The sequence below is a fragment of the Danio rerio genome, chromosome 7, assembly GCF_052040795.2.
Source record: "Danio rerio strain M-AB ecotype USA chromosome 7, GRCz13ab, whole genome shotgun sequence".
NCBI lineage: Eukaryota > Metazoa > Chordata > Actinopteri > Cypriniformes > Danionidae > Danio > Danio rerio.
Genome location: NC_141027.1, coordinates 40,576,741 through 40,603,256, shown reverse-complemented (window position 1 = coordinate 40,603,256; position 26,516 = coordinate 40,576,741). Strand labels below are relative to the sequence as shown.

The window sequence follows — 26,516 nt, the reverse complement described above, 5'->3', positions numbered from 1 at the left end:
AATATGGAGTGTCTGACAACAACAACATTTTAAAACTATACTGTTTATGCTGGATGACGCTTGAATGTAAATATATTGTTTAATTATAACATTTTCGGTAGTTACATTAGCTTATGCAATTCTGCTTTTTCTAGTTAGCATGTTAATTAGTGCTGATATGATTTTTAATCAAACTTTTAATTTAGTTAGTCCAATCAAAATGTAAATAATCTTGTAATTATGAGCTTTTGTACGCTGTAAAAAGTGCTTAGTTACATTTACACTGTACACTCATTCACTTCAATTCATCTTTATTTCTTTAGCGCTTTTACAAAGTAGATTGTCAAAGCATCTTAACATAGAAGCTCTCGTAAATTGAAACTGTCAGTCCAGTTTTCAGAGTTGAAGTTCAGCTTAGTTCAGTTCAGTGTGGTTTAATTTCAACACAAGCTCATTCTGAAAACGTAGTCCCGCAGACATTTCTGGAGACCGCGATTCAGGTAAGACAAAAACAGAATGCAAAAAAATGAACGAGTGAACAAGTTCATAACAGGGCGAGAATGTGGTGAAATCCGAAAACGCGGTCAAAATCAGACAAGTGCTTTTCTTTTTCTGGACGGCTTTTGTAAATCGTTGCTTGGGTTTAGGGAAGGAGAAGGAGGGTGGGTGGGCCGATTGGCCGGCCGCCCAGTCAGTTCGCTCGACAGCGGCTTCCAGCAGCTTTAAGAGAGAACAGCACGGGCGCGAACGGTGCTTGCGGATTCACGAAAACAAAATCTGCACAAATACGTACCTCCAGGGACGTATTTCGCGGTCTCCAGAAACGTTCGCGGGGCTACGTTTTCCAGAATGAGCCTTGGTTGTTTAATTTTCACTGCTGAAAGTCCAAACACTGAAGAGCACATCCATTGATGCTCAGCTCTACAAGTCCCAAACCAAACAAGCCAGTGTCGAGGAGTAAAACCTCACCAATTGACGAAAGTGAAGGGAAAAAAAACCTTGAGAGAAACCAGACTCAATTGGGCACAACCGTTTCTCCTCTGGCCAAACTTTCTGAGCAGAGCTGCAGAAGTGTTTTTATTCAAAGCAACTAACAAATACTTCCATAGTGACTGACTTTACTTAAAGAAGTGAGTAAACCCCCATTGTAACTTAGAATTGGGTTAAGTTCACAATTTATCGCAAATAATTCAAATAATTTCAATGCAAAGGATTTACTCACTTTTTATGCTTACGCTTTTACCCACTTTCTTCAGCATGGTTTAGAAAATGATAAATTAACTTTTTAAAGAAATGTTTATTTAAATTAAAGAAAAGTTACATTGAAATAAATGGACTAAAAATTCTCTTCTGGTTCAGAAAAGTGTCTAGATGTCATATTCCATCAACAAGCACAGAAACAGACCCGTCATCTTTCAGGGTCACTTCATCTTGAGGGTGCTTTTCAAACTGCACCGATGAATGTACCTGACCTCCGTCACCTCATCTTCACTCTTCCCAAACCACACATCACAATCACTGCCCCTCTATATATCAGCGCTCATTTCATCAAACCATTTCCAGATCTGGATTAAACTGTCCTCTCATGTTCATAACTTTCAAATTACGGAAACAACGCCACAGTAATTGCATTGTGGCAAGATTCTTTATGCGGAAATTTGCAGGGTATTATAGGCCTCCGGTGTTTTCTTATGGCTCTAAGAAATGTGTTTTCGTTGGATTAACTCCATTGGAATGGTCATGGGTATTGTTTGTCTTAATTGATTCTTAACTGAAATGTGTTTTGTAGCAGCTCTATAACTCCAAACCATTTCTCCACAATCAAAAAAGGCATACCGAGGGGTCAATTTCTCTCAAACAAAAAACATGCAAAACTTGAATTTTTGGGCTTTAGAGCTCACACATCTATACTGAGCGTATAAATATCCTGATCTCCTTGGAGGAGTGATATATAACTGTTCAGATGTGTAGCAAGCACACAAGGCATTTAATTAATAGACACTATCTCTACACTTCCAATTACCATCAATCGTGACATGCATCAAGGACACGACTTCTTATGTTGGCTTGCTTTCAGATTCACACTGTCCCTTGGTGGATCACACTAAAAGGGCTTTTGGCAGGTAAAGCAAAGAAGCATATCAGCAGAAGAGAGAGGATGGGGCTGGAGAGAAAGAGAAGGAGGAAATGAGAGAGGAATGGAAAAGAAGGAGTGTTGTTTTCTCCACCACACAGACAGGGTGCATGACCTGAGTGTAAATGAATAGCGCATCTTTGAATAGGAGAGTTTTGTGCTCACTGAGGCTCATTAAAAAGCCACCTCAGTCAAGGTGAGGGCAAAAAAAAAAAAACGTAAAAAAAAAAAAACACTTCGAATAAAACAACAGAATTTGTTTATTTAGGATAAAAAAAGAGGGTGAATAAAAGTTACAGCTCACATCTGAAAAAGGTAAGCATATTGCTTTGTATGTGATAAACAACAGTTTAATTTAATAATGTTTGCTTCTTTTAATTATTGTTTTCAAGATGACACCGAAACAGGCGTGAGCTGATTAAAAACACATTATTCACGTTTCATTTGAATCTTCAACAATAGAAAGCTCTATTTGTAATGTATTTATAGTAAAACGGGAGGGGGATTTCTGGAAGCTGAGCGTTAGTGTTGTGAAAACTGTTCTCATATAAGTAATCTTGTCACACCCACAAACATTATGTTCAATTTGGCCCTTCCTGCCAGTGTAAAGAGCATATATAATCTAATAAAGTTTATTAACACCAAGTGTTTACAGACTGAAACTGCTGTTACTGAAAGTCTACAGGTCGTCAAAAGAAACAATCTTGGTGATGGTGGACAAAAACAAAGTACTAAACACTAGCTAGGATTTCTCAGACTCCAAATACACTGTCATGAATATTATGCCTCAAAGATTTCTCATCATGATTAAAGGAGGCATTGGCAGGAGTTATGGACTTTATTTTGTTCCTCAGAGAAGTGCCCTTCTGGTTTCTTGTTTTGTTTTTAAGATGTTGACTGTGAATGGTGTGTATGGCAGAGAGAGCACCGATACCCTGAACTAGAATCCATCACTGATGACAACTGCAGCAGAGCATTAAAATGAAACAACTCTACTGGTGACAAATTATTACACACTAGCAGAATAAAAAAAACTCCAGACTGACAGCTTTTGTATATTAGATGAATGCTGGCAAGTATACAAAATTGTCAAATCTTAGGATATGAATAAATAAACTGGCCATTAATCTAAACAATATTATTACACTGACTGAAATGACCTAAAACTAGTACAAATATAGAGTTATTGTACCTCAAAATAAAACATCTGTCATCAGTTACTCACTCTATTCCAACTGCTCTAAAAATGTCTTTGGAATTCAAACATGAATATTTTCAAAAAAATCTGAGAGATCCGTTTTTTCACCAAATGTCTATTTAACCAAAACCTCCATATATATATATATATATATATATATATATATATATATATATATATATATATATATATATATATATATATATATATATATATATATATATATATATGAAAAAATTAATATATACAGTATAATATGTTTTTTAATTAACAGATTTAATTTAGGCTTTCATGGTGATAAAATGATTCTGTGAATGAGTAATTAATAAAATTGCTAACTAAAAAGTGATAGTAATAAAATAGCAAATAGTATAACAATAAGGTACTAAAATAAAAAATAAATAAAACCTATAATCAGCTTTCTGATTCTGCTGTACTTGTTACGCATTTTTCAGTTGTAATAACATTATTTATAGTTTTTAGGTCTATAGCTACTAAGTGTTTATGACATCTGGCAGTCTTTTTCTATTCACAGTCATACTTGAAATGTATTTACTTCTACCATCTTTACTTATTATATACCAGGTTTTGAGGTCTCTGTAACTCTCTAGTGTATATACTCTGTATATTGTCTCACAGAGTGTAACAAGAAATCTACTGTTGTTTACATAAACGTTTTATTAAAGCATGGTTTAAGCTGCACCCAAAAGCTTTGTCAGCTGACTTGTTGCCTTGTGGCATGTCAGACAGTGACACAGACATCTCACAAAACTGTGAACAAAATAAAGAGAACTTTAGTGACAATTAAAGGAATTATTTGCTCACTACAATATTAACTTCTTGCTTGAAATAGCACTTAAAAAGTGCATTCATTCACAGTACATTTACACACAAAACGACACCCAAGCTAAGCTTCATGGTGCCATTCTTATGTTTTAGTTCAGCAGTCAGAAATGGAAAGCATAGGATTGTGGGAAATTGAAGACAGTAAAGGACACATCTATTCCTCATTTAAAATTCGATCAGAAGAAGAAACCTCATGACTCTTGAGACAAGAGGTGATGCAGAATTTAGATTCAAACATGCCTTAATGCCTTTCCGATCTACAGCCACAGCTTTAAACAGACTTAAACTTACAAACGAAGAGTATAAGATATACTTGAAACAACTTTTCCAATTTCCCAGAGATGGGTTGTGGCTTAAAGGGCATCTGCTGCGTGAAAACATGCTGGATAAGTTGGCAGTTCATTCCGCTGTAGCGACCCCGGATTAATAAAGGGACTAATCTATTCTGTAAAAAATGCAGGATTTCACACAATTCTTATACATGTTGTCCCAACACAAATTAATAATTTAAGTTGATATATTTTTACAAATGTAGGTCAATTGAACATAAACCAATTAAAGAGCCCATATTATAGGTTTTTGAAAATGCCCTTCCATGTAGTGTGTAACACAGCTCTAAGTGAAGTGAAGTATCCAGCTAAGGCTTAAATCTGTAAGAATACAGTGTTTAAAACTGTTGATTCATCTATAAAAGAGTCGACTCATAGTGCTTCAAACGAGTCGCCTTGATAACGAGTCATTAGGTGTTTCGCCATGCCGTACTAACGAAACCAAGTTATTCACATGCACGCGCAAACCCGGGAGATTTCAAACCTGCGGCCCCGCCCTCTGACGCAGAAACCCAGACACACACACACCCACAAACACACACACAAACATGCCGGTCGATTGAAGTCACACTGCAGATGGATATTATTGAGTCTCTACCCAAAGATGAAACCTCAGCATTATAACCAAGCAGTTGGAAACTACTGGAAACTTCTGGAAACTACATGCTACAAAGAATACTTCATCAGCGTTTGTTAAAGGAAGGATCAGTAAAGAGTAATTTACTGATGGACATGTTAGGATGGGTTTCTTCCTCCATTTCTCAAGTGTAAGTACGTGCGATTAAAGTTGGCTTGTTGACTTTAGCTTGCAAATGTATTTAGTTGTGATTTGTTACTTGTAACCGCGTGTACTGTATCAGGTTAACTCGCTTTATTCTCATATTGCGTGCAAAGTCACGTTAAAAACACGACGCATGCTGCTTTGTTTACAGAGCAGGGTAGTGTGTGTGTGTGTGTAAGGACGAGGACAATATCTGTGTGTGTGTGTCTGTGAAAAGAGCAGAGTGAGACAAGCTAGACGATCTCCTTAACTGTTTTTGAAGTTTTTGCTCAATAAAAAGGTTAGGCGTCTGTATTTTCAAGTCCATCGTCTGTATTTACATTGACCCACTGGCAGCTAAAATCCACGCCTACACTATCGAGCGTGTATGAACTGTGATTACTTTTATATTGCTGATTAGCTGTTGGGCATTTCACTCTCTCACTGAAGGCAGTCGACCATTCGCAACAGACTGTCATCAGTCCAATCAGCGCAGATTAGCTTCGCGCTAAGGAGGGGTTTGGGAACAAATGAATCACTGGACGATTCATACAGGAGTCGCTGGGATAATTAGGTAAAAATAAATGCAGATTATAAGACCATGAAAGTGTTTTTTGACCTTGCATGCATGTTAGACTGTTGTTGGAGACCCTTACAACCAAGATATGACCCTATTTCATGTATAATATGCATACATAAAATATACGCCCCCAAAAAAAACCTAAAAATTGTGTTGCTTTAACTAACTTTAAATACATAGTTTGAACAAGCAGCAAAAGTCATTGAGTGTAAAAATCCTTAAAGCAGATTATTTATGCATTTCCTCCAACACTGGTAAGAAATAGATGCATTAAAAGGTTTTCTTAAAGGCAATGATATAAATTCTGACACTGAACTTTTTTAGGAATTATTGCTTATCTATTTTCTTAACTGTTGTTTATCTATATTTTTAGATAAAGTGGTTGTTGTATGCATTTATTGCATGACTGGTTTGAAATATATTCATTTAAATATTTGCTTAGCTTATTTCTATGGTTCTACATTTCTTCAAATGTTGTAAAACACTTTTTAATGGTGACTCAAGAGGATGCAAAGCAATCCTAAAAGAATACAATCCTGTAAAAACAATTGCCCATGAAAAGTCACTGTAATTGAAACAAAACAAAACATAATAAGCACAGTTCTCTATGAGAGTTAAACCTAAATTGCAGTAAGATGGCATTTACCCAGAGCAGCACATTTGGTCAGAAACTAATAAGCATTGGATTCACGCTCATGTTGACTGCGGCACATGTCCTGTCAGGTGAGTCCAGCTGAAAGCAATTAGCCACTAGGGGGCTCCAGGCATCAACCTATCAGAATGAATTAAAGATGTGAGAGACATAGAGGGACTGGGGGAGTCAGGAAAAGAGAGCGTCTGACCTTTTCCTCTGTCCTGCTGAATGATTTAGATGTATACATGAGAGAGAGGCAGAGAGAGTAAAGGAAATGGAGGACAGAAGATGACAGACCGGCAGAAAGAGAGAAAGATTTTCTTCTCAGTTTGGAGTGACGGAGAGCAGATTCTCCGGGGAGAAGAAATGGCAGTGGACACAAGCACACTCACATGACAGAGTGTCAAATCCCGAGGGAAAGATGAAGGAGAGAGAAGTGACACTCAGAGAGAGGAATGTGTGAGTGAGAGCTGCCATTCAAATTAGCCAATAAGTCCATTCACATGCTCAGACATGAGCGGAAATCACTGAAGACATGAGAGGCTCACTCTGCACCAATAGCACAACTAAACCGCCAGATGAGAGGTGAGAGAGAGAGAGAGAGAGAAATAAACAGAAACACAGCGAGAGAAATGGTTTTAATCAATTGCAATTTTTGCCCTGTGCTGAATTTAAAGGAATAATCTAAGGTTAAGCTCAATCAAAAACAGCAGTTTGGGATAAATGAATGGGGCCAATTTATGAAGGATTTCAAAGCAGAAATATTTCATTATTTCATTTCATATTTAAAAAAAAAAAAAACACATGCGCATTATCTTGCTGTTATATTATTCATTCATTAATTTTCTTTTCAGCTTAGTCCCTGTCACGGTAGCGAGATGGAAACAGGAACAAAAACGGGTGTAGAATCCAAGTGTAGTTTTAATTGATGTATAGTGCAGAGAAAGTGACAAAAATCCAAAGTACAAAATAACAAAATGGCAAACAAACAAATCAAGAAACTTAGACAGTTTAAACACGAACTAGACTTTAACAAGATACAAGAGCGAGATCAGGAACAACATACCAGAGATGACAACGACCAACAGAAGATAAATGACTGAATATATAGTCCAGGTAATCAATGGAGAACGAAGACAACGGTGGTTGTAAATCAGTGTAGATGACAGACCGGGTGTTTGCGCGAAAGAATGTATGGAAAGGTAGTTCTAAAGCCACTGTAGTTCGCTGGGGGTTGCTGGTGAACTACAGTGGCATCTGGTGGACAAACACAGTCATCACAGTCCCTTTATTTTTCTGGGGTCACCACAACGGAATGAACCGCTAACTTATTCAGCACATGTTTTACGCAGCGAATGTCCTTCCAGCTGCAACCCATCACTGGGAAACATTCACACACACTCATTCACACACATATACTATGGACAATTTAACCTACCCAATTCACCTGTACCGCATGTCTTTGCATACTTTGGACTTGTTGGGGAAACCAGAGCACACGGAGGAAACCCACGCGAACACTGGGAGAACATGTAAACTCCACATAAAAATGCCAACTGACCCAGCCAAGGCTCGAACCAGCAACCTTCTTGCTGTGAGGCAAACGTGCTACCGACTGCATCACCATCCAAATGGAAAAACCATAAAATAATGTAAAATAATGTCTTATTGCTATAGGTCAAAAATAAAAAAGGGGTTTCCGACACAAACATAATAAAAGAGTTATATAGGTTTATTTTTCCCTTAATTTAGAATGTGTCATGTTTATTTATTTATTTTCTGAGCAAAAGACCATCATATACAGTACATTTTACCATGGTTTACAAAGGACAAAAACAAAAATTAAACACTAAGAGGTATTTCAGGTATTTTTGGAATAAGAATGATCTGATGACATGTTATAGACTTCGTATCCTTATACATTTAATAATCACAGTGTAGCCCTAAAAAACTCATCTATTTACATTTTTATGATGCTACGTCTAATCAACTTGTTAACAAAAAGTGTTTAATAATAGCATTTTAATAAGTGTAATATACTGAAAATAAATACACATCCTCAATGGTGAAAAGGAGCAAATTACAAATACCGTAATTTATTATTTATTTTTTTTCAGGAATTGACATTTACTTACTAGTAAAAGAATGTGTACTAAATGTGTTTTAAAAGAATGTGTACTTTTACTCAAGTAAAACGCAGCCTAAACTTTTTTACTTTTACTGCACTGTTTTCCTTCCATCTGCAGCCACTACTTCATACATTTATGTTTTCTTGTTTATAGTGATTGGCTAAGTAGAATATCCAGTCCTATTATTCCTGTCCAATCAAATCGTACATGGTAAATCTGCATCAGACAGGCTAATTGTGGAGGCAATACAAAAATGTTCAAGAAGATACAAAATGGTTAAATGCAACAACGAAGAAACTGTCTAGAGCAGTGGTCCCCAACTCCAGGCCGCAGACTGGTACCAGTTTGGGCATCAGTTAGTTCTGGGCTGCAGAAGAAATTATTAGTTATTTCCATTTTATTTATTATTTGAGTCTGAACGATTTTTTATACAAAAAATAATAATAATCACTGCATTCTCTTGGTTAAATCTCGGTCACTTGAATGCCAAAATTTAACCCACAAGCCAGCAAAATGAGTAAGATTAACAGACTTCTTTGGAAAGTTTTTTTGCGAAGGGGTAGAACCCATGAACTGCCAAGGAATGGATCTACAACCAGTTTGCCAACAAATCAGGTAAATCCAGCATGTCTGTGCAAGAAAATGATCAACTGCTGGAGATCAGATCGCAAATGATGGCAGCTGTTTATATATCTCGTTTTTACCTCATGAAAGTTCACTGTTTCCAATGGAGGAGCGAGTTGAAAACATCTTCTGAATGCCGCAAGGGCACCGCGATTCACATGACAAGAACTGCAGTGTTTTTAAAATTGTTCCATAATAAAACTTGTATCAGAGTTGCAGCAATGTTTTTTAGCTTGTCATCCTCTGAGAAAATGATTGATAGTCACCCAGCAACTACGTATACCCACTCATATCATCCAGAGACTTTCCAAAGTGCATGAGCAGAAAAAAAAGAAAAGTGGTGGGGTTGGGGACCACTAGTTTAGTGAGCATATCCCTGAAGAATAGGCCTAATGCCAAAAAAACTGTAAAAATAGCCTTGATGTGCTACAAAATGTTACGTTTTCAAGCACATGCACAAATTTGATGTAAACTATCTGTGCTGCTCAAGTTTGGTTTGGATGCCAACTGCTGAACACATGTAGACACTCGTAGCTTGTTAGTCAAAGTTCAAAATGCATAACCTAACTGTCACAGCTTGATTGTGCATTGTGTCTGACATTGCATCTCTGAGATATGCAATCTGAGCTGGTGCCACCAAGGTAGCATCCAGATACTATTGTAATACTCACTACTCTTGAGTACTTTTAAAAGGGCTACATATAATACTTTGAGTATTATTTAACACAGTGGTTCTCAATCTGTGGTACGTGTACCACTACTGGTACGCAGGCTTCCTTCTAGTGGTACGCAGAGGAATGAAATATGTCATGTACATGCTACACACATTTCAAAATTGATCAAAAATGATGTATATAATATGGCCCATATATGACATATACCCTATATTTCTGAGGTAATATGCCACGTTTTTTTAACTGTGCAGAGTTGTAGCTGCTTTACTGGGCCTACTACGCTACTGTATTTCAATACTGATTATTTTAATGGTACTTGGAGAGACTATTTTTTTCTGAGGTGGTACTTGATGAAAAACGTTTGAGAACCACTGATTTAACAGATACTTTTACTGTACTTGCAATACATTTTTGGCAAGTAATACTTTTTTTTTAGTTCTCTTTCCATCACTGCATATTCCTTTATATATTTTCATAATAACGAGTCAAAATAACACTGTAAATTGTGCTGGGTTCCATACAATTGCTTAATGTTTTCCCAACACGAATCGATTAAGTTAACTTAATTGTTTTTACAAATTTAAGTGGATTGAACAAAGTTCAAAGTTGCCCCCCCAAATAATCAAGAACTGTGTTGATTCAGCTTATTTTAAATAAGTAGTTTGAACAAGCACCAAAAATATTTTATTCAATTTTATTAATTTTAATAATACACTTAATGATATCATCAATGTTTAGATTTTTTTCAAACATTTAATTTAATGCAGACATTCACACATTTAATTTAATGCAGACATTAAAATGTAGCACCTTGTCTTTGGCTGCTACAACTAATTTATTTATTTACTTTCAATTTAAAAGTGGACAAATGGAATTGAATTTTTGTAATCAACATTATGCCACAAGTAACGTGCACACGCTAGCTTATAATGTATCCAGAATATTCCCCAAGATAGAGGAGATTCTCCTAATGTAAAAATGAATTTGCATAGAGCAGTGGTCTGAATGCCCATTAGCAACTAATGTCCTCATTAGGAAGCAAACTATTTCAGAACACCCGGGCCATAGTGCAAAATAACACCTATTACAGTGACTCACCAAGGAGAGGAAATGTGCTAATGTTTATCTTTCAGCCAGTGTGTGCAAAAAAACATTTCTCAGCTCACTACAAAATATTGCTACCGACAACATGTACATTCCAACTCTTCAACGTTCATGAAAACTGCAAAAGTTGCGAGTCAGCCTGGATGCGAAATGAAATAAAAATGCATTGCTAGGCGCAAATCTGGGAAACTGATGTCTACCTGTGCATTGGGCCGTGATGCATGAGACACACTTGGATTAAATTTGCAGTTTGCTTTGGGTTTTCATTTCTTTCCTTCTAAACGTATATGCTAAAATGACCTGCAAAAGAAATTCACAATCTGAAAGTCTGGAAATAGCTTTACTTTGTGAAATTACTGCTTCTATACCGTTTGTTTTTGGATACATATGTATGTGGGCCATTGGGGAATACTAGATATTCTAAGATCGGATTGTGGAAAACACATCTAGGTCATTAGGGAAACAATTCAAGAATTTACATAATACTTAATGCGTAACACTTCCTCAGATGGTTGCACATAGTTTTGTTGAAACAGCATATATATAATGAAAATACATCAAGCCCTATTTATAGTTTCTTCACTTATACAGGGTGGGCCATTTATATGAGTACACCTTAATAAAATTGGAATGGTTGGTGATATTAACGTCCTGATTGTGGCACATTAGTATATGTGAGGGGGCAAACTTTTCAAGATGGGTGGTGAACATGGTGGCCATTTTGAAGTCAGCAATCTTGGATCCAACTTTTGTTTTTTCAATAGGAAGAGGGTCATGTGACACATCAAACTTACTGGGAATAAATAATAATCCTGTGAAGGCTGATATACTGTAGACAAGTCAGTGTGACATATTTCCGTTTTTGCGAATAAAGTTTGAAGCTCAGAGGCGTGCAGGTAATTTAAAATTGAATGTAATTGCTTGTAACTGTTTTTGATCATATTGTTCAAAAAGGCAGAGAATCTCACTGTCTTTCATAGTATGACTTGTGTCTTCCATTGATGAAATTCATTGTATTAACATGAGAATGAATAAATGCCATTAAATTTATATGAAATTACATTAAATTACTTTTTAAAGCTGTTAAATATACCCATAGTAAGAAATATGCAGTTGCAGTTTGTTTGTTATTTTTATGCTGGGTATTGCTTTTGACCAAATAATGAAAGTCAATGGTGACCAAAATCACACTGTATTTTATTGTATGACTTTCTTGCAATGGCATGAATAAATGTTTGTTTTTTATATGCCAATTGCATAATATATGTATTAATACTATTGTAAATGGCTTTTTAACTGTTACAGTTCATATCCCTTGTTCCAATTATCAATATCAAGCTGGTGTTTTTGTTTGTTATTTTAATTCATTCATTTTCCTTCGGCTTAAGTCTCTTATTCATCAAGGATAGCCGCAGCAGAATGAATGCCAACTATTCCAGCATGTATTTTATGCAGCGGATGCCCTTTCACAACATCCATACTCTCACAATTTTGTTTACCCAATTCACCTGTACCGCATGTCTTTTGGACTGTGTGGGATATGGGAGGACCCAGAGGAAACCCAGGCAAACACTGGGAGAAGATGCAAACTCTACACAGAAATGCCAAATTCCCCAGCAGCAACTTGAACCTACTAACTACTACTAACTACTGAGCCACCCTATTTCTTATTTTATGGTTAATAAATCCTGTTTATTATTTATTATTACTAATTTTTACTTGAAGTTTCATCACTGACATGTATATTTTAAAACTAGAAATCCAAAAAATTGCAGATCAAAAGGTCTGGTTTTGGAAAGCACACGTGAATTGACAGCGGGTGGGAGGCAATAGTGATGGATTACATGATGAATGAGATTTGCCAAGATCTAAAAAGTCACTGATTATTTACACAATCAGTAAAATAGCTAATTATGCCGCAGATGATATACGAGCGCATTAGCTGCAGACACAGACACACAGATGAATAATGGCAGTCTGCGTTATACCTGTGTGTGCCAGAATGCCAGACACCGCGGGGCGCTAAAAGGATGCTGAGAGACACTCACAGATAACAGCTTGTGTCTGCACACATAAGCAGAAAGGAGGACTTTCTTTCCATCTCCCATTCCAACAAAGACAGACGACAAGACCACACGCAGATACAAAAGCTCATCTAACACAAAAACAGCACAGGGAAGACAGACACGATCAGCTCAAGCGCTGCTTCAGAAACAATCACATTTCATACTGAGACGATTAGCAGTGACACTCAAAGCTTCATGAGGCTCTAACCACACTTTCATTGACAAACAGCCAATAAACACAGATGCAGCAAATGGAGGCGCTTACTAAAGAGGCTTTTATGACCTTCATGTTGTTTTCAAACTTGTAAAAGCTCAATTATCAAGAATGTTTAAACTGGTTTTGTCCAAATAAAGAGCGCAAACAGGGTCCAAAACAACACTTTTCAATCAATCAATCAATCAATCAATCAATCAATCAATCAATCAATCAATCAATCAATCAATCAAGACAATATACATCATATTTGAAGCTACAGAGAATAGACCCAATCTCAATTCCATTTTTGAACCCCTACCCTTAAAACAGTGTACTTAGAAACAGTGTTTCATACCCCTAAAAAATGGGACAGCACTACAACACATACATGCACATATCGTTGCGAGCTCTTACTTCATATGAGATTGATCACATGAGACCTGCTGTATTTATTCCAGTTGTGTGATTCTTTTGGTATTTATCTTCGGGGAATCACTGAAAGCAACAATACAACATTTTTATAACAATATAAGGCAGCAATAAGCTCGTAACTGCACTGTGTATTTACACCATGGCCATATTCATCTATGTAAACACAAGAAAACAACATTAACGTTATACCAGACACTGTAAAAAGCTCATTACCAGCCACTAGACTTTTCTGATTTGAGTGCCATCCAGAGACAGATGTGAAAGTATGCTGTGAGACTACTTTACAGTAGTTATTATTATGAATTATAGCCAGAAAAAATGTGCAAGTTTTTATTTACTTTTTATAAGCATGACGGTAAAACACGGACACTGTTAGGATTGTATTAAAACATATGCTTGTTTGTTGTAAAAATTCGTAATAATGCCAAAAAATACTTTATTTGTGCATCTCCTGACTTGTGTGTGCAGCCATGTTGCCGTTGTACATGGTGTATTCAGGGAAATTTTGGTACCACTTGGTCTCTTGGTCCTGTAAAATCTCAGTTTCAAGGGCTATCTAACCCTTCTCCTTAGCGCTTCGCCTTCAAGCTTAGGACTCCCTGAACCCTTCATGTGAACATGCAAAACGAGGGGAAGGGCTAAAGCTGAGTTCATACCAGACATGGATGAAGCATCAAGCGCAAGTGATTTACATGTTAAGTCAATTCAAAGACACGACTAGACATCCTGCGGCAAGTTTCACAGGAATGAGATGTCACGAATGAAGCGGCGCGAGTTTGTGCGTAATCGCTTGAGTTGGAAAATCTGAACTTCAGCGAACAATTGAACAATATTAACCATTCAAGAGCTTGCTCCTGTAGAGGAGTGATTATGACATAGTGCCTGCTGTTGGTGTCCTAAGGGGAAATCCTCTTGCCGGCACCGGACAACAGTTCTTCAAACTGGGTTTGGCTCAGTCATAAGCACTGCTAAAAGTCTTCATCACCCAGGTATAGTTAATGGAGGGATTGATGAACTCACAGACCTGGGTCCACCTCTGAAAGTATCTAGTGCACTCAGACACGGTGCCGAACGAATATACAATGTTTTTCAGTCTTCCTTAAGCACAATAATTCCACACATAGACTCCACACAGGGTTACATATTCCACACATAGAAGTTTAAAAATCGGTCTTGTGTTTAATGTAAATTAATATTAATGTGTCTGAAACCATTTATTTTTGTTATAAAAAATAAAATAACAAAATGACAATTTTACACTATGTAAATTACCAATTGATATTTATATGAAGAAAACATTTAGAATTTCATGGTCAGTTTTTACATTACCATGATACACTAAATAAATCTCAATTTTAAAACCTAAGGAATTGACTTGTAGTTATATTTACGATAAATTACAGCAAACACTAATTCAGAGAAGATTTATCACGCATGTATTTCCATTGGAATAATTTGATGAATTAAATATAATGGGAAAACATGCAGTTACAGTAACTGGGAAATGAACAGCCGGCTGCATCAACTCATTACTCCAAATGAATATTGAACAGTATCTTTAGGCTACCATTCACCCATTGTTTATTTATTGTTGTGGTTATCTCAAATGGAGATTTGATTGTTGCTGTTTATTTGCTAATCTTGTCTAATTATCATTTTAATATCAATTAAAATGCATTTTTATGTTCAAGGCCACAGGCTTCTCCATGAGATAAGCGTGATGAGAGCCAGAGAGTGAATTCAGGCAGACTGTCCACATCACCTCACATTATCTCTTCTTTCTTTGAACCAGCCTGACAGCGGCTTTATTACAGACACTGAGAAGCTGAACCTCACAGGGCTCAGAGAAATAATCTCTCTCTTAAACAGCCCACAGTGAATGCCTTGGATGAGATATGGAGACAGAGGTAGATAATGAATTATTTAATATAAACTGACTAAGATAAATGACCAGGTGTCACGTCTGTCGCAAAACTGTGTCCATTTATCCATTTATTCTGATTTACAGTAGCCTATAAATAGCTTCAGGCTGGCCATTAGCTGAGGTCACTGTGCAATTTATTATTATTTAATCAAGACTTTGAGCACACAAACTTTCAACTAATGCTGCATTAGTCATCTTTTGTAAACCTAGACATTTAGTTAACTCTTTATTTTAAGGGAATTATGCATTAGTTGAGTGTAAATCCGTAAATACACTAGTAATGAATGATTAGCTTATTCATGAGTATGCATTACTTAAGCTTGACACAAGTAATTAATGATTTATTAAAAATAAGTGGATATTAACTGTTATTTTAAAACTTATCAAATAAAATGTAAAAAAAAAAATTAAGGATCTACATTTAAGTAGATTAAGTAAACGTACAGACAATGTATAAAAACTTTGCATATTTCCTGTGCATTTCTGCATATTTTCCTTATTACACTATTTTAGGAACTGTAAATTAACAGTAATTTCAGATTTGTTTACCCACTAAAATTGTGTTTACATGGATTTGATACATTTAGTGGCTTTGAAACAGTATTTAAAACTGTCATAGAGTGCATTGATTCAATGTTCTCTAATATCTACAGAGTAAGTGCCAAAACTCTCCAGTAATGCTTTTATGCGCTCATCTATAATAACAGGAATAGATCATATGCATTTCATTGTTCTTCTGTGCTAGATTTATTTTACCACATAGATTGTCATTGCTCAGCTGCTGCTCCTGACGGTGTTTATATTTAAATTTACACATTTAAATGAATGTTGAGGTCTATTTAACTGACCATATTTTGATTAAATGACATTATTGATGCTGTAAAAGGAATCTTATAAAATCAAAATCACATTTCACAAAGTTTTTCACTTTCATTTCATTTTCATCACAAAAAAAAAAAAAAAAAAACATTTCAGTGCATATGGTCCATTACTTCAAGAATGAAAAGTTCAGTTTTAACCATATATGGAAAAGTTGTGAATATTAATGAGCTCTGCACATTCTCACATTCTGAAACACATCAATGCAAAATACTCATGTTTCAGCTGGCTTAGTCCCTTTATGCAGGGAATGCCCTTCCAGCAGCAATCAACACAGGGAAACACCCATACACTCTCGCACTTCACACAGAAACGCGCAACTAACCCAGTCAAGGCTCGAACCAGCGACCTGATTGCTTTGAGGTGATCGTGCTACTCACTGCACCACCGTGACTTCCTAGACAAAATTTTTTTTTTACTAATTGAGTAGATGCCTTGTCAACAATCATGTCAACTCAAGCGATTAAGAGGCTTATGTTAGCTGGGAGTGGGTGAGCAGTCTTTATACCACTAGAGAAACCTTATTTCTCTAGAGTTGAGCTTTGGATGAAATATAGCCTAAATTATACTCAACAGAAGTGACAGACAGAGATGTATTTAAAGTTGAAGTTTGTTGCCTCATTACAAACATGCATGAATTGCACATTAAACTAACAAGAGATCCAGTTAAACAGACCTTATGCCTTTTGACAAATAAATGTATAATCTGTATATCCTGCATTTTGCATTTTTAAGAGCTGTGAAAACGTGCATTGCTTGGCTGCCTACTTCTATTTTTTTAGTCTCCCTACCTTTCCCATTTTCAAATAAAGAGTCACACATATATAGTATATTTATTCTAAGCTTAAGCAAACTATCATTGCTGTAATCTAACTAAAAACTTTGTAGCCAATTAAATGTTGACTTAGTCATGCATATCAATGATCTGAATTGTCAGAGACTGTATTTTGTTCCGACTGGCCTGTATTTCACCAGGATTTAACACTCAGGATATACATGAGAACAAAGAAACAATGGTGTTTGAGGCTCATGGTGTGACATTTCCATGTATTAAACACTTAGTATTCAGCTAAACATATCCAGCTTTTTGTTATATTGCACTTTTAACGTTTAAAGATTCAAATGTAAGAGTATCACTGAAAACATTTTTGTTTTTTGCTGTTTAAAAAAAGGATGGCCAACTAGATTTGTCTTTCTTTTGTGTGTGTAAACAACAATTTTCCTCAAGAGCTGTCAATTGAGCCTAACTTGCGCAGAATTGCAATATTCTTTAAAGTCAGTAGACTGTGAGTGAAGAGTCAGCTCTTCTCCGATGTGCTTCTGTGTCTCCTCGCACTCCAAGAGTGTCAGACGTGGGAGATTTCATTCACCTCAAACATGCAAGCATCAGAGATTCAGCGTGAGCCATAAATAAAATCTTCTGTTAAAACAGATCAGTCTGAATCTCTGCTGTTTCCTGCAGCATCTCCCACGCTCCCCGTCACCTCATGAAGCAGATCACCAGCTCCTATATCATCTTCATTAGCTGACGTAAACACAATGCACATGGGAGCTTATTAAAAATAACTACATGCTTCTGTGTGTGTATGTAGATGCACTGTGAATTAAGACATACAGTAACTAGAAGTCTGTAACAAAAAAAGAAGGTTTCTGGAAGTCTGAGGATTTGCACATCTCACAGGACAAGTCTGACTCACTTTGAGTCTCTGATTTCCTGTCCAACAAAACCAGCACTGCACTTTCCAGGCCAGTGGACGATTACACTGTTTAGAAAAATAGAATATTTGAGACAAGCCTGTGGGCAAAAGCACAGTTTTTTTCTTCCTTCTTTTTCATGCATTGATCAACTTTGAGATTTTGGGCCCTTTTAATGTTTTTTCATTCATTCATTTTTTTTTCAGCTAAGTCCTTTTATTAATCTGGAGTCGCCACAGCGGAATGAACCACCAACTTATCCAGCATATGTTTTACGCAGCGGATGCCCTTCCAGCCGCAACCTATCACTGGGAAACACCCATACATACTCATTCACAAACACACTCAAACTATTTAGCTTACCCAGTTCACCTACATGTTTTCAGATTAGCAGGGGAAACCGTAGCACCCGGAGGAAACCCACACGAACACCGAGAGAACATGCAAACTCCACACAGAAATGCCAACTGACCCAGCCGAGGCTCAAACCAGCAACCTTCTTGCTGCGATTGTGCTACCCACTGCGCTACCATGAGTTTTTTTTTTTTTAGTCAAATGAAATTAAAATGTTAAAAAATACTCTTTAATTTAATCATTTATCAAATTTAATCAATTTGTGATGGTTGATTTTAATTACAATGCCCATTTTTTTTCTTCTACGCTGAGAGACAAATCTCCATTTCAGCAGCTCTTACATACACAAACATTAGTTTTTAACACTATCAGGGGTCACATTTAATTTTTTTAATGTACAATTCACGCTATTAAACCATTAACTAATACTTCCAGCTCAATAAAATACTTATTAGCTGCTTAATAATGGTTATTAAGGTAGTAATTAAGTTTAACTATTGGGTAGGATTAGAAATAAGATCATAGTTCAATAAAAAGCTAATATTTGGATAATAAGCATGTCATAATAAACCAGTAGTAAATCATCTGAATTGATACCTAAGCTAGGTGGCTCAGTGGTTAGCACTGTTGCCTAACAGCAAGAAGGTCACTGGATCGATTCCTGACTGTGTGGAGTTTGCATGTTCTCCCCGTGTTCCCGTGGGTTTCGTCTGGGTGCTCTGGTTTCCCCCACAGTCCAAAGACATGTGATATAGGTTAATTGAACAAACTAAATCCAGTGTATGATTGTGTGTGTCTTACCAAATTATTCAGAATGGGTTGTTTTTACTGAGGGATATCAGTTCATACATAATTTGCCTGATTATATACAAAATTTGTGAAAATGTCTGTTTTTCTAGTAATTTATTAGTCCTACCCCACTCTAATTCCTTACCTTATTAGTATGATTTAGTTAGTCTCATGAGTCTGATGCTAATTCTAGTTTCAAAGTGAGTTGCTTAAAGCTAACTGGGAACATCTAAAACAATGCAATATGATTTTGTTGAAATCACAATAAACATGGTGAATTAGTGCACATTCATGAACTCCACAAGGGATAGTTCAATTTTCTTACCATTTCTTTCTTCCTTCGAACACAAAAGAAGATATTCTGAAGAATGTTGGAAAGCAGCATTCATTGACAGTCATAATAGAAATATATTTATTTTTTTATACTATAGAAGTCAACGGGTGCTACTTTCCAACATGTTTCGGAATATTTTCTTTTGCGTTCAACAGAAGAAAGACACCTAAACACTTTTAAACAAGTGGAGGACTATTAAATGATGAAATTTATATTTAAATATGAGAAGCTATCCCTTTAATTCACAGGTGTCAGACTCAGTTCCTGAAGGGCCGCAGCTCTGCAGTTTAGTTCCAACCCTAATTAAACACACCTGTTCAAACTAATCGAGTCCTTCAGGCTTGTTTGAAACCTACAGGTAAGTGTGTTAAAGCAGGTCTGGAACTATACTGTGCAGGGCTGCGGCGAAGTCTGACACCTGTGCATTAAAGGGATAGCTTCTCATATTTAAATATAAATGTCATCATTTAATAGTCCTCCACTTGTTTAAAAGTGTTTAAGTGTCTTTCTTCTGTTGAACACAAAAGAACTAAACTGTGCAGGGCTGCGGCCCTCCAGGAACTGAGTTTGACACCCCTGCTTTAATGCTACATATAGATCCACTGAATTACGTAAAGCTGATCAAATATGTCCATTATGGCAATGAAACATTAACATTTGTTAACATCATTTGAAGGAAGTCTCTTCTGCTCTCCAAGGCTGTATTTAATCATAAATACAACAAAATATGCAAATCTGTTTTAAAATGTAATTAACAAACATGACTAATAACTTACATTTCAGCATTAGTACTTTTTAGTGCTGATTTTCTCTTTTATGCTCCATGTTTTTGGTGGATTAAAAAATGCACTTATCAAAATACTGCAAAAATCAGTACAAGGCACTAGAAAGATGAGGAAAAAATATTTTTAGATATTTATATATTTCATATTTCTATATTTTAATATTTTTTCACATCTTTTGAGTGCCTTGGACTGATTTTTACTGTTTGTACTAATGAATCCATTGCCCAAGGAGCACAGAAACGTTATTTGAATAACCCAGGGCACTTTTTGTCTGTGTTTTGCATTTATACTGCATTTGAAATGTTATAAATCACATGAATAGATTACATCTTAAAATCTATTCATATCTAAATTTAAAACAATAATTTTTATAATTGGATAATTAACCTTATTTTTTAATAGTATGTGTTATGAAATAAATGTAGCCTTGAGCAAATGAGAACTTCTTCAAAAACATTACATTTTATTTCCAAACTTTTCAAGGTAGTGTATTCTCACACAGAACAAATGTTAAAAAAAATACTTAAGAAAAAGAAAGACAGAATCAGTCTGAAGGTGTCGTGAAATATAATCGTCCAACAGACTGTTTGAAGATGCTTAACTGGCCTATTCATCAGGGTTTCAGAGATCTCGCTCATGTCAGCCTCTGCCAAGCTCATATGCCAGCCACAGAGACTGCCTGCCTGCCCATCTCAAATGATGATTTGTTCTCCAACAACAAGTTAACAATCATCCTGAGCAAACACAGCTGAGGTCTTGCAAATCATTCAGCAACACTTTGTGCATGCTATAAAAACTTCAGAAGCAGCAACACAGCTTGTAAACAACTAACTTAACCCTCAGGGGTATATCAACACTAATGTAAATCATTCCTAACAGAATATTTAAAATCATCTTACTGTACAAGTCCAGCCCTGAAAAGGTTGGGACAGTTTGTGAAATGTCACAAAATCAAGATGTGATCGGTTCGTTTTCTATCATTTTTGTTTCATATACAAAAGTACAAAAATATATATATAGCACCCCGAAAAAAGGAGAGAAGGAAACTTAAAGTGAAAAGATCAAATACATGTAAAACATGCCAATTAAACCAATTTGAAACATCCACATTAAGCAGATGAACTGATAACACTCCATGTTCTCGCATTTTACAAAATGTGCCCACTAATACATTTTTATACACAACGCATTTGATCCAGTAAATAAGTGTATAACAAGATTTCTGAAAACACTAGATTAAGTACCAGTTACCTGCCTATTATTAAGACACTGGCTGTTTATTAATACTACTATTAGTATTAATGTACTATTAGTATATATACTGCATCTTTTTCTACATAGCTCCCTAATACCTAAAGCCAACCCCTACCTTGATAACTATTTACAATCAGCAAATAAGATATTTATTTAACTGAAATCAAAGTTGATGGTTCATTCGTAGCTCAAATTATACCTTAAAATAATGTGTTCTGCTTAACATTTCCAGTATTGTTGTATTATACAGCACTAAAGTAAAGTGCTGTCAAATGAACATATTTAAAACAAATCTGAAATGTATTTAGTAAACATATATTTTAACATTATATTTTGATGGCTGTAACAACCCCCAAAAAAGGAGAGAAGCAAGCTATAAAGGAAAACAATATCAAATAAAAGTAAAATATCCCAATTAAAGCAGTTCGAAACGTCCACAATAAGCAGATGAACTGATAATACACAGGTACTCCATGTGTTTGCATTTTACTAACTGTGTCAACTTTTAAATTTTTTTTTATACACATCCAGTAAATAGGTTTAAAACAAGATTTCTGGCCCTTTAGTTTAAGTATCAGTTACCTGCCTATTATTAAGACAATGGCTGTTGTATATATTCTGCATCTTGTTCTCCCTCATACAGTACCTACACCCAACCATAACCTTGATAACTATTAATAAGCAGCAAAAGAAGGTTTTTTTTTTAATTAAAGTAATAGTTGATGCTATATTAACAGCAAGAATTGTACCCTAAAATGAAGTGTGGCCAGATTTCGGCTTTATATTTTAGTAATGTTGTACTATACAGCACACATAAGTAAAAAGTAGTGCTTTCAAATTATTCATTCCATTTCAAAATAAAAGTTTATAGTTACAAAATATATTTGAGTGTACTGTGTATATTTTGTGTACGAGCAATTCAATGCAAATGTAAACTTTGCCATACTGAAACTACTAGTATTTTACAGTGCAGTACTAGAAAATACTCCAAAATGTTTCTGTTAATGTTTTCAAACAACTATATTTGATTTCTCAAAGTCACACAAGTGGCAATTTCACATCTGTCACATCCATAACAAAGCTTTTTCCTCATAAAAAATGTAAATCAAATCAAATCAATCATGTTTGTTCTATAATGAGCCGACTCTTATCCTTTTGATTATCATTGTTTCTTTTTGGTTGTGCAGTTTAACTCAAAGAATTTCTGCAAAGTATGTTGTATACTGTAAACTAGCAGACTCTTCGTCACATCCATAACGCATGATTATTTTCCTCATTTCAAATCTAGAAAAATGTTTACAGACTGATATTTTTCTGCTCCCATAAAAAATATAAACAGATGTTTCAATATAATGTTAACATATACTTTCTCTGTGTTTGAGTTTTTACTGCAAATGTCACATCCATAATGCTGGAATTGCTGACATACAAATTTATGCATGACTATGTTGTATAAATGATTTGTTTATATTTGTATACTTTTGTATTTTGCGTACAGCAAACATGTCTATTTATGCATTTACAGTGCTCAGCATAACAGAGTTGTCACGATCATCAGAGATCTAACCACCATAGATTGCTGGAAAACAGTCACTTTCACATGAACTACAAATCCGCCATGTTATGGACTACATATTCAGTCATGCAACACACACACCTGCTTCAAGTCACCATTGATTGCAAACACTCACACAGCTGTAGCTGCTCATAGACTGATTACTTGGACTATAAAGACAGCACAAACACACACAATGTTGCTGACTCTTGTAAGCTGGGAAGTAAACATTATGGCTCGGTTTCCCTTACTTTGATTTGTTTAATTATCCTCTAGACTCTAGATTGCCCATAAACATCTGCTTGCTCCTATTTTGACCACTGCTTGCTTGACCATCCTGTTCAATAAAGACCTGCATAAGGATCATCACTCCACTATTACATGAGTGCACCCCATTTTGTAAATGAATACTTTTATTCATTTGTCAGTGAATATAGGCAATGTATTTTGCCTTTAAATAAAACAGATTTATTAAACAGATTTATTTATTAAAATAATACTTTAGTCACCAAACATATTTAGAAATGGAAAGATAATACAATTAAACTCAAGCAAAATATTGCAAAAATAATTTACAACCTACAAAATTTCAACTAAATATTTTAATTTTTATTTATTTATTTTGCTTCCCCTGATTTTCCTCTTTTTAATTTAGTATTTAATATTTCTCTTTAACATAGAAATTTGGCTGTTATAGCAGGTTGTTTTGTTAGATTAGCTCCAGATTTGGCTTTAGTCTTGTATAAACTAATGTATACGCACAAATATGATATTGTATAGCTTTATATTCAAAAGATTAATTTAAAAGAGAGATTTGTGAGGGGTGTACTTAGATATGCTAAGCACTGTAAATAAACAGTGCATACAAAGAAACTTTTATCATGGATGTGATCAAACACAAGTGTTTGACAGCATTCAATCCTGAATGAAAATGCAATCCTAACATGACGCAGACCAGATTTAAACCTGCGTCTGCTTGAGCACATGCAACAGCCCCTGTGCCACAGCTCTGGTTCATAACAAGATTTCGATGTATATGAAAACAAAGGCAACTAGCCCAAGGCTTTGAAGACTCTAGTCCAAGATAAAGTTAGCAGTCGCTCGCATTTTCAATGATCAAAGCTCTCTTGCGTTCCATGTTTGAATGCACTGGTTCATGGAGCGTGTAGAGCTGTATCTGTTTACAGCTCCGGTCGGTTCTTCCCAGCTGAGGCTGGTTCTTGCTCTTGCTATCGCTCTTGGCCTGTGCCTTTGAAAGATGAAGCCTGCCAAGACGCTTTAACGAACCATAACAGGATTATGTAATCCACTGTCAGAGGAGAGCACTGGAACTATCTCCCATTCAGCTATAGCAACCCTATATGTATGCTCTTCCATGCTCGCAGAAACAAAGCTCTGAGGTAAACATCCTAAAGCACACACACATATAAAACATTTTTACATATAAAACAACATGCTTGATCAGCATATTTGTTGCTGCTGGAGCAACAACCAAAGTAGTTCCAGCCCTAATACACATCATTAACTAATGCTAATATACACTTTTATTTGCGCTGTGATTTTTACAAGGAAATACTAAATCTGAAAGCTCACATTTAATTCAAAGTTCCTTGTAATAATTTGTTAAATCCACTAGCAAATTCTGAATGAAGGCGGTTCGTTCCGCTGTGGCGACCCCGGATTAATAAAGGGACTAAGCCGGCAAGAAAATGAATGAATGATTGGATTCTGAATGAAATGTATGCAAATTTAGTTTTCACTGTAGTTTTTAGGAGTAACAATTTCAGTCTTTGAACGGAACACAATGTCAGTTCATTCTCTACAAGTAAATTTGATTGGACCAGACAAGTTGCATTTGCAATGCTGTAAATGTTTAATATAAACGTGTGTACCAATCAGTGGTAATTATTTAACATTAAAACAAGAGAAATGAACAGAGAAGGAAGAAAGCTTCCGAACACTGCAATGGGAAAGTAACACATCTTACTGTTTTTTCTTAGTATTTTTGTCATTTTCCAGATCATTCATCTACTTTCAGATAAAGCTAAACTATGTGATGTAAAAAGTTGTTTTTACTATGAGATTAATCAAAATGAAGTTAGTTAAATCGAAATGTTTTTTTCTCATTTATCTAAATTTTTTCTTGATTTAGGATGTTTAAATATCAGTAATAGTTTAGACTTTTCGGACTTCAACTGTAGAAAGGGAATTAAGGCCTTGCAGAAATACTGCCAAATTTATATATTCAATGCGTACTTGAACTTTGTTATTTTACCCTATGGGTCAAGTTGCCATAACCATGAATGAACTGTTTTTGCACTTTTATTTATTTCCTGGTGTAAAATTGAGATGCTGAGTTGATCTCTAGCATCCTTAAAAGCTGATTGGTTGATGAGGAGAGCAACAATGTTGATTTAGGTGCATGTGACCTAGAAGCACATCAGTAATGTGATGTTAAATCCCATAACTAACGTGCCAGCGTTTGTTGCTATCATTCTGTTAACAGTTCAGCTGGACACATTCATAAACGATCCGCTTATTTGCATAAAAAACCAAACACGAGGCTCCGCGCGTCAAACCGCCGCTCTTATTGACCGTATTAACGACGCTAAAGTAAAGTGCAAGACAACACACTAGTTGTGTTTTTTCTACACGAAAAGGTCGACTAGAATCAGTCAGTGGGCGTCACGCTGAACTAACTTACCGAATCTCCGGTCGGCGATGGAAACGGCGAGCGCGTGGACGGACAGAGAGGCGAGGAGCAGCGCGCGCACACGAGCCATCCTGCTCATCGAGCCCAGCTCAGCTCAGCTCCCGTTAATTCAGCATAGCGGCTCTCTCGGGTTTCGGGGGTGCTGTGATTAGAGCAGAAGTGGGTCAGAGGCAGTGAGATGACTGATGCTCCGGTACCCCGTGTCCTGTACTCAACTCTAAAGGGGCGCGAGGCGCGTTCAGCACCACGGTCAGCGCCCCGCCTCGGCTGATGACGTCACCAGCTACACGCGCTTCCGCGGCTAATTATTTGAAACACTTCTGCACGCTCGCTTTTATGTACTTTTAGGAGACGAGCAATGTGTATCTTATCGAACAGTGGGGGTTGATAAAATGTCTGAGCAGTTATTTTGCTCAAAGGTTTTGCCCCGTACCGAAATACGAGTATTTACTTGACAATCAGTGCACGAGCAACAAGCACGTCAAAGTTATACTGTAATCTAGAATATATGAAACAGCCTCTACACATACAATTTAAATCAGGCAAAAT

At 36.0% G+C, this 26,516-nt stretch overlaps 1 protein-coding gene across 1 annotated transcript in view; it reads right to left on the bottom strand.

The window, feature by feature from the left end:
* Positions 1–26,227, bottom strand: part of ptprn2 (protein tyrosine phosphatase receptor type N2) — a 271,230-nt gene extending 245,003 nt beyond the window's left edge. Inside the window, 1 exon segment of the mRNA NM_001128667.2 lies at positions 25,959–26,227. Coding sequence (NP_001122139.2) covers positions 25,959–26,046 — 88 coding nt within the window. The 5' untranslated portion in view covers positions 26,047–26,227.
* Positions 26,228–26,516: the final 289 nt, after the last annotated feature.